At 49.4% G+C, this 9,134-nt stretch overlaps 2 protein-coding genes across 2 annotated transcripts in view; one reads left to right on the forward strand and one right to left on the reverse strand.

Annotated features, from left to right (window-relative positions):
* The window catches only part of WDR27 (WD repeat domain 27), a gene marked incomplete at both ends in the record, with an annotated part of 143,622 nt that extends 140,375 nt beyond the window's left edge, over nucleotides 1-3,247 (reverse strand). Inside the window, 2 exon segments of the mRNA XM_081998563.1 lie at nucleotides 2,063-2,204; nucleotides 3,062-3,247. Coding sequence (XP_081854689.1) covers nucleotides 2,063-2,204; nucleotides 3,062-3,247 — 328 coding nt within the window.
* A 4,295-nt stretch (nucleotides 3,248-7,542) lies between these two features.
* Nucleotides 7,543-8,766, forward strand: LOC309403372 (UPF0669 protein C6orf120 homolog; the record flags this gene model as incomplete). The annotated part of the gene is made up of 1 exon (XM_081997478.1): nucleotides 7,543-8,766. Exon 1 carries the CDS (start codon nucleotides 8,209-8,211, stop codon nucleotides 8,764-8,766), a length of 558 nt encoding a protein of 185 aa, XP_081853604.1. The 5' UTR covers nucleotides 7,543-8,208.
* Nucleotides 8,767-9,134: the final 368 nt, after the last annotated feature.

The following is a 9,134-nucleotide window of genomic DNA, read 5'->3' on the forward strand; positions in this document are numbered from 1 at the left end:
TATCAAAGACTGCCCAGGACAGGATTTTTGGAGTACGGTGATGTGCCCAGAGAACCCAGTAGTGCCACGTTCATTTTGGAGGCAAGAAATCCTTACTGAAGCCCAGAAAAACAGGGGTTTGAAAAATGCTTCTTCCAGGAGAATATCCCAGCCACTCAGCCATCAAGCAAGGGGACTTTCCTTCTCTCAGTTTTAATTCTTCTGTGGGAAAGGACTGAAAGAGGAAGTGCACCACTGAATATCATTACAGAGTCAGGTGATAAGACTAGCTTTGAGAACAGGCTCATGTTCCATCCCTCTCTTCACAATCTCATTCTGGTCATCTCTCTGGTTCAAGCAGGCTGGTTTCCGCAGATCCCTATTTTACAATGCTACCTTTAGCTATGTGAGGAGATTTTGGACATCTCATTAGATTTTAGGATTTCATAGGCAATAAATTAACTAGGATACAGGCACAACAACTATAGGTGTCCTTTTCTAGGTTTTATCCTAGATGCTGTGGAATGTTTCAACAATTGATTAACCTGTCAAGATCTACCAGGATGGACAGATGGATCACACAAAGAATTCCTTAACTACTTTGATATAGTTGATAAGAACATGGTCAGAGAAAACATGCCAAGACTGTGCAGAGCACAGTCTCAGGAGAGTAAGACTATACAGCATCTGCTGAAGAGCCTGTGGATAGAGAGAAAAAGAGAAAGAAGAAAATCCGGCAGCAGAGAATCTGGCTCTCGGATGCCTTTGTATTAAAATTAAACATACTCTTTATCTGTCTGCTACTAATAGTCTATTCCTAACTCCCATTTTTGTTTCCTCCAAATTCATAGTCTCATTTTATGCCCACTCCCTGAAGCATTCTTTGATTCTCTATATTACTATTACATGGATTAAAATGTAATAATGACATTTATTACAAAAGCATATAAAATGTCCACTTTTCTTTACAACATTAATTTTCATAATATATAGATTTGCAAATTCAATGTGGAGTATAGTGCGAGAGACCACTCACACACATAAAATCATAGGTAAATCTCTAACTACAGGTAACAAAGAGGAAACTTTTAATAGTGTTGGACAATGCCACACGACTCTCAATAATGACACTGAAGGTGGGCTGTAATATCTCTCAATGATCATGCCATAACTATGTATTTTGGACAGAGTGTCACTGGGACTCCAGTGAGTCATGACTCTGGGGGGTCTTGCTCCATTTCTTTCTCTTGCATTATTCCTCTACTTTCCAGTTGATTTAAATTTGAATGAGCGTTAGCACTGCTCCCTAGAATCTAACTCCATTGGTTGAGGCTCCAACTCAGGATGGTGGTCAGGATGCTACAACTTCTGCTTTCTTTGTGTTGTGTCATCGTAACTCTCTTTCACTCGTCCACTCTCCTCCCAGATCAGATGCTTGCATTGCTTACACACAGTGTTCCTGACAGAGGCAGAAGGAGAAGCAGGACCAGACAAAGCAGGATGTAAAACACTAGTTCTATAGATATTCCAGAAAAGGTAGCATTTAGTTATTTTGGCATCGCATGCTTAGTTATACAGTGCTGCTATGATCAGAAGTTGTGCTCTCCCTTTTATGCCACAGTGCTAGAACTTAAACCGCCTTTGCAGCGCTTCCCCGCGGTTCCTCCGCGGCTGCCGGCGCGGGCCTGCTCCCGAGCAGCACCTTGGCCAGCTCCTGGGGCCGCCGCGCTGCGCGGCCGCCGCTGGTGCGGAGGCTTCCGAGAAGGCGGGCGGAAGGGGGGGGGGGGGGCGGGGCCCGGCCTTGCCGAAGGGGAAGCAACCAAGCAGCAGCGCGCCGTTCGCCACCCACAGGGCTGCCGAGTCTGAGCGGCTAACGCGCGCCACGCGGGAATAGCCGCCTTTTATAGAGGTAGCTGTGGAAGAAAAGGAGGTGTTGGGGGGCTGTCTTCTCAGGCGGCCGCTGCTCGGAGGCTGGCTGGGCATCGTTCTGCGCGTAGGAGGTGGTGAGGGAGTGCCTTTGCACCACTTCTTTTTTATATATCTATATCTATAATAGGCATATGTTATATAAACAATACTCTACCTTCTTGCACCTTCTGGGTGCATTCGTCGAGATCCCAGACTATCACACGTTCGCGCGAAGCAGAGCAGGCAAGAAGGGGATTGCTTTTAGTTCCAAATGACACCGCAGAAATTGAGTAATGATGTCCTGACAAGCACAGTGGCTGACAAATGCAGATGAAGAAGAGTTAAATGAGTCGCTTCAAACTAAAGTTATGAACAATACAACATTACAAATGGATAATGTATGTGTAATTAACAAAACAATAACTAACTTTTCTTTGTTGTCTCAAAATCGCTTAATCAACTACAATGTAGCTGTACTGGGTCTGTCTGAGATGGAGTTAGCCTTCTTCATAGCAGCTTGCATGGTGCAGTGCTTTGGATTTTGTGACGAAAACAGCTGTTGTCAAACATGCTTGCTCAGCATCAAGGCTTTCTCTTTTTCCCCCACTCTGTCCCCACTGAATAGGCTGGGGGTGCACAAGAGACAGGGAAGGGACACACCCAGAGCAGCTGACCAGAACTGGCAAAGGGGTATTCCCTACCACATGATGTTGTGCTCAGCAGCAAAACTGGAGTATTGGATGAAGAAGGTGTTGGGGGGCCGAGGGGTTGTCTTTTAAGCTGGCTGTTGCTTGAAGCCTGGCTGGGGATTGGTCTGCTTGTAGGAGGTGGTGAGTTACTGCCTTTGTAGAACTTCTTTTTTCCTCTTTCCCTCACTTGCTAAACTATCCCAATCCCTGACTTCTCAGTTTTGCCCGTCTGACTCCCTCCCTCGCCCTGCTGGGAAGGGAGTGAGCAGGAGGCTGTGTGGCAGTTTACCTGCCAGCCAGGGTCAACCCACCACAAGTTTATATTACTCTCATCACAATAACAAAGCTCATAAGAAATGCTAGTATCTTCCCAGCACTAAGTGAAACCTGACACTCCTACATTACCTCCAAATATTTTGTATAAGTCTTCCTTTTAAGTCTTCTTCTGAAATAGCGGCCTGTGAAGGGATATATTCTGGTTTTACCTGAGCAGTCACTGTGTTCCAGATGCATAACTCGTTTCGATTCAAAGGGAAAGCACAGTGATGGTCACTAAACGCCAGTTGAACAAGGGACTCCGACGGGCTGCATTTAAACAAGTGTTTTTCGCAGACGACGTCCGGATTGCCGCTTCCTTCAGAAGAACAACGGTCCCCTCCGTCACTTGCCATCCTACAGCTGAAACGGGCCCCACGGCGGAGCACCACAGGGAACCGGCCGCGGCCTTGCCGCCTGGCAGCACAGGAGTCCCAGGGCCGCACAGCCTTTCGCGGGGGCACGCTTGCGCGGGGGGGGTGGAGGGGCCCGCCCGGCTCCGCAGCCACCGCCCTGTCCGGCCCCAGAGCCCGGCCCCGCCGCCTCTCCCCGCCGCCCAACGGCCGGCCCGTAACCAAGGCAGCGGCGCCGCCGCCGGGCCACTGGGCGAGACAACCCTCCTTCGCCGGCGGAGCGCGGCGGGCCGGGGGCGGCCGTCCTCCTCAGGGCCCCGCGTGGCCCCTCGTCCTCCCGCCTGCAAGCGGCGGGCGTCCCCGCGCCTGGGCAACGGGCTGAGCGCGCGCCTAACGGCTCCCTCGCGCCCTCTCGCGGGGCGCCCAGCGCAGCGCGGGCCCCAGCGAGCGGCAACAGCCACCTAGGGCTTGTCTTCTCTCTCTCCGAAACATGGCGGCGTCGCCAAGGGGCCTTCTTGATCTGTGGGCTCAATATCCCCCTCAGCTGCATTTCAAACATACTTTCTAGAGGAATGTCTCTCTTGTGCCTGTCTGCAATTAACACTACAAGCATTTTTGCCCTATATGAGCATCTAGTATCTATGATAGGTGACAACACAATCTCCTTGTGTTAGTTTTGCCTTTCACTTGTCCTTGTGAATTTGGATAAAGCCACTGTATTGAGCACCAGCTGCATAGAGATAACTCAGTGCACTGCATATGACACTTGGCATCTCTCTCCTGAACTGTGATTCACAGCTGAGAATACTAGAGGAAAATTTTATTGTAATATACTGATGGCAGTTTTCGTGAGTGATAAGAGTCATGAACATGTTATGACAGTTTAGTCATCAGTAAAGGAAGACAAATGCTGATACAGAAAAAAGGTGTTCAGACAGTCAAACAACCTCTAGGAGTAAAGAACTTGTTCCGAAACATGTTGTGTCTTTGCCTGTAACTGTTTCTAGGCCGTTTAGTACACTTTTTTCCAGTTCTTTTCACCGTAGTTTATTTTCATCTTTCAGTGTTTGTAGCTACAATACTCTCAACAACCTACTGTCCATAGCCACTAGGGAACTAGTATAAATACAAGGAAGTGTCAGAAGTTTTGGACTGATCTCTTGACTGGTCAGACAGGAGTTAGAACACCAGCTCCTTTCCTGCAGCTGGACCCTGAGCCAGTAAATTCCATATGAGTGAGGCCAATTCAGGCGGGTGTGGACCACCACTGCTTTTTGCCCTTCCAAAGGGTGTTGCTGCTCCTCAGGAGCTAAGACTCACCTGGTAATGTGACAAGAAGCAGATTTCTGCCTTGCTGGGACAAGGTGGCAGTTGCATGGGAACACTGGTGACACGTAAGCATGCGGCGAGAAATTTATACTACACCACGTCCCCATGAAACATACCTCCTGGTGATGTCCTGTTTCTGTGCAACAGAAGGCTAAAAGGCCTTGGCTCCAGCATGCTCCCACAGCTTGGGTGGGTACATGCCCATTTCAGAGGGAACTGACAGCCATGTGAAAAAAAAACCTTAACATTTTAGGCTGTTTTAGGGAAACACCACTTCTTTATCATGTCATGCTTTTGTGTCCGATAGTATATTTCTATCAGTCTCAATATTCCGTCATGGTAAGAACAATTACAAATAATGAGATTCATCAGCTTTAATATTTTAATATGTTTTAAGCAGCTGATAAGCCTGTTTATAAGATTGAAATTGATTTTAATAAAGCTCAAATTTAACAGAACCCACATTTGGTGGGTTTATGCAGCCTGTTTGTTTGAGGTAGGAATGAACAGAACAAGTTACACGGCTGTTACATAATTAGAGTGTTATGTTTTGAAGACAGAACATTAGCTCATTCTGCTCATACAGGAACCTTGAGGTGCATCCAGAGATTCTCCTGAGTCCCTCAGCACACAATACACTCCATGCAGATTTTTTTTCAATTTCAATCTTTCAGTCTTGCTTACAATGTTAAAGAGCTCAGTCAAGGTAACTGTGCTGAAGTCAATGGGTATTCAAAAGCCCATTACATCCAATTATATACAATTATATGTGTATTACATCCAATTTCAGTGCAGATAAAATTAGATTTCACTATTTTTAAGATTTCATTGTGAAAAATGCTTAGCGTGTTGTAGAAAAGTCTACATATTCTGTCACTCGGTGTCTCACCATCCTCCTCGAATGCATCACCCTTAACTCAGAATTTACAACTAAGCAAATCTTACTTTGCTGGACTTAGAAGCACTCGCTGCTCTGAAGCCGTGCTCCCCCCACGCTCCCCAAGCACGTCCTCTGTGAGAGCACAGAAAAGCTTGCCCCATCCCCGGCCATAGCCCCGGTAGCTGTTGAAGGTCAGGGCGACCGCTGCCCTGACCAGAACCGGGGGCCAGCGCAGGCCCGGCCCGCTCCCAGGCGGAGCTCCCGCCCCAGCAGACCCCCGCCCGCCACACTCTGGCCCTCACAAGCAGCCGGCAGGACCTGCCCCGGGCCGATGCTCGGCCCGTGGGAACGCCGCGCCGCGCGTGCCCCGAAGGAAGAGCATGAACCCCTCCACCCCGAACTGCCCGGGCGGGCGGCCCGCAACGGCCGCCGCCACTGCCCCGGCACACCCGGACCGGGTGGAGGCGCCTGGCCTCCCTGGCCACGCCTCCCGGCGCGGCCTCTGTGGAGTGTTCAGCGTTGCCATGACGACGGACCCGCCCCCGCCGCCCGCTCTCGCGATAGCAGGGGGGGCGCGGCTGGAGGCCTGCGCGCCGCCACGCCCCGGGGAGGGGGAGGGGCAGGGGCGGGGCGGCGGCGGGAGAGCTCGGCGGTAACGGCGGTGAGTGGCGCGCGCCGCGCTCGGTTGGGAGGAGGGCGGTGCGGAGGCCTCCCCCTCACTCCCAAACCTCCCACCCCGGTGCTGCTGGCAGCCGGCGCAGCTCCCGGGGCGTGCAGGGGTGGGGGGCGGTGCGGCGCCCTGCCCGGCCCTACCCTACCCTACCCTACCCTGCCCTACCCTGCCCTGCCCTGCCGGCCGGCTCCTCAGGGGCGGCCGCCGCGCCGTGACGCCCCGGGAACCGCCTCAGCCCGCCCTGGGGAGGGGCTTGCCCGCGGCGCCCCGGCCTCGCTGCGCTGCCGCACGTCCGCGAAGTCTGCCGCTTTGCCTCGCCGCGGCCGTGACGTCGCCGGAGCCCCGTGGCAGGCGGGAGGTGAGCCATGCCCCAGCCCTCCGCCGACGGGGTGACGCCGGAGCCGCTGCCGTGCCCGGCGGGCCGTCCGCTGTGCCGCCGGCGGGGCCCGGGGCCGGCGGCTGCTGCCTGCCGCGTCTCTCCCATCCTCAGGGAAGGCGGGAGCTGGCAGGGGCGGGCAGAGGGGCCGGGGGCTCTATCGCAGCTCTCCTGATCCCGCCTCTGTTTCCCGGTGCCGCGCCAGCGCCAGAGCGCTTCCGCTTGTCCCTCGGTAACTTCATTGTTTTCTGCTCAGATGTGGCGTTTTTCCCTGTTCCTCCGCTGGGATGTTTCGTCACACTCCGATTTAAAAGTGGTAGAGGAGTCCGGTCCCCGATACAGGGAGGCAGAAGACCCTTTATTTTCTGTCGCTGTCGAGGGTGTTTTGTCAGCCTGGCAGGTTCGGTGAATGCTGTGCTCCTTCCTTTATGCTGTCTTTGCAGAATTGTGGCCTTGCAGTCTAGAGGCTTCTCGGCAGGAAACTTGGAACTACGGAGCTATTTGTACACTTTTTCCCTAGATCTGTTTAACTGTAAAACCTCCACGGTTTAAGTGACATCTCCGTGGAAGTAATGCTTTGTTTTGATGCTAGCAGGGTACAAAACAACTTACTGCTAGCGTTCATGTTTAAGATAACTGTAGTGTCGTTATGGAAGCAATGAGAGAATGAAAATCTTCATCTGCAACATGAAAGCTTGTACACTTGTGGCTCCTGTGCTTGACTGTGATTTGCGCGTCAAATTCAGTCATCTGTATGCTTGGAAGCCTTTAGCAAGGTTCAGAGCTTGCTTCTTTGTAACACAGACACACTTCCTGCAACTGTCCCAAGGACTGGAGTGCTGCGGGCACGCTCAGGCTGCCTGACTGGAGTGTGCAACACAGAGGGAAATGGTGGAAGAGCCTTAATCTTGCAGCAGTCCTTTCCACCTCCCCCTTGCCCCGGCATCTTCAGCCTTTTGTTTTGTAAGAAGTGCTGTAAAGAGCTGAGCCTTTGTACAATAAGAAAATCTTTAGGAAAGTAAATGCATTTTTTTCAGGGGGAATATGCCAAGTTTAGTCCTAGAAACAGTCCACACAACAGGGTCGTAAATTCATGTATTATCTTGCTAGATAATTTGTTTTTATTTCTACCTCCATTCCCAGTGCAAGTCAGAATGCATACTGCTTCATGCATCCAGATCTGCACCTGTACTGTCTTCTGAAGTTAAGATGAGAGGATGGGAGAACAAATAGGATGCCCTTCATACCTGATACAAAGTTAAGCTGCTTTAAGCATGCAAAAGCCTTCTTTTTCAACTTTTTTTTTTTTTAAACTGAGGCAAAAATCATTATCGGCTTTTACCTCTTCTGGGTGTGTGTCAAATTTGGCACGTATGCAGACAGGATGAAGCTAAAGTCTCTGTGTCGGTTCCGGATGAAAGATCACTTGCTTAATTTCTGTTTAACTTCTTTAAGAAATTCAAGCCATTTTAATCCCACAGATCTCTGAATCTAAGCAACTGTTTTTGTTACTGTTGAAAAAAAGAAAAGTTAATGAACATACTTAATTGAAGTTGCTTAACTTTGGACTAGAAGGGATTTCTAAAAATCAGCAAATTAAAAAAAAAAAAAGCAATTCCTTCCATGAGTGGCATATGCTAAAATCTGAATTATGTTTTGTATTCACAGGGTAGTGCGCAGGACAAGTCTGAACATAACTTAAGGCCATGGCAGGATGCTGGAAAAGAATCCTGATAATATTTGTGGCAGCTCAAGTACTATTTGTGGTCAATACCTTTGAGGAAGAGGATGTGCCTGAAGAATGGATTCTTCTTCACGTTGTTCAAGGTCAGATTGGAGCAGGAAACTACAGCTATTTGAGACTAAATCACGAGGGCAAGATCGTACTTCAGATGCGGAGTTTAAAAGGTGACGCAGACTTGTACGTATCAGATATGACACTTCACCCCAGCTTTGACGAATATGAGCTACAGTCTGCAACTTGCGGCCAAGACGTTGTCCACGTGCCCGCGCACTTCCGCCGCCCAGTGGGAATAGGGATTTATGGTCATCCCTCTCACCTGGAGAGTGAGTTTGAAATGAAAGTGTACTATGATCGAACAGTCGTACAGTATCCATTTGGCGAGGCTTCTTACAACCCCGAGGAGATGGAGGCACACCAGAAATACTCACCATCTACAGAAGATGAATCTCAGGATGAGGAATCTGTTTTCTGGACTATACTTATTGGAATCTTGAAATTAATACTTGAAATTCTTTTTTAAATTGATGCACACTGGACTAAATCACACTTCAGCCTGTGAAATTGAACATGAATGACTCACTGTAATATTTAATACTCTTTGTTATGTTTCCTGAAGAAGAATTCAGGTTACTTTTCCTAAACCAGAAAGGAAGTGGGGGAAAAAAGCCATATTTAATTTTATATTGTAAATCCTCCCCATATGTAAAATGAGCAGCAAGCACAGTATTTGCAGTGTTCTTCAGAGATCAGGGCTTAAAAATGAACGTACAGTCAGGATCTTGTTAAATTCACTTTAAACAGGTGCTTAGGAAAATCAATTCAGTATTTTCTATCTTTTTTTATAAAGAAAAGTAAAATGACAAACTGCTGCACTTCAGTGCCCCTTCT

This window comes from Phaethon aethereus, assembly GCF_964289735.1.
Source record: "Phaethon aethereus genome assembly, chromosome: 3".
Classification (NCBI taxonomy): domain Eukaryota; kingdom Metazoa; phylum Chordata; class Aves; order Phaethontiformes; family Phaethontidae; genus Phaethon; species Phaethon aethereus.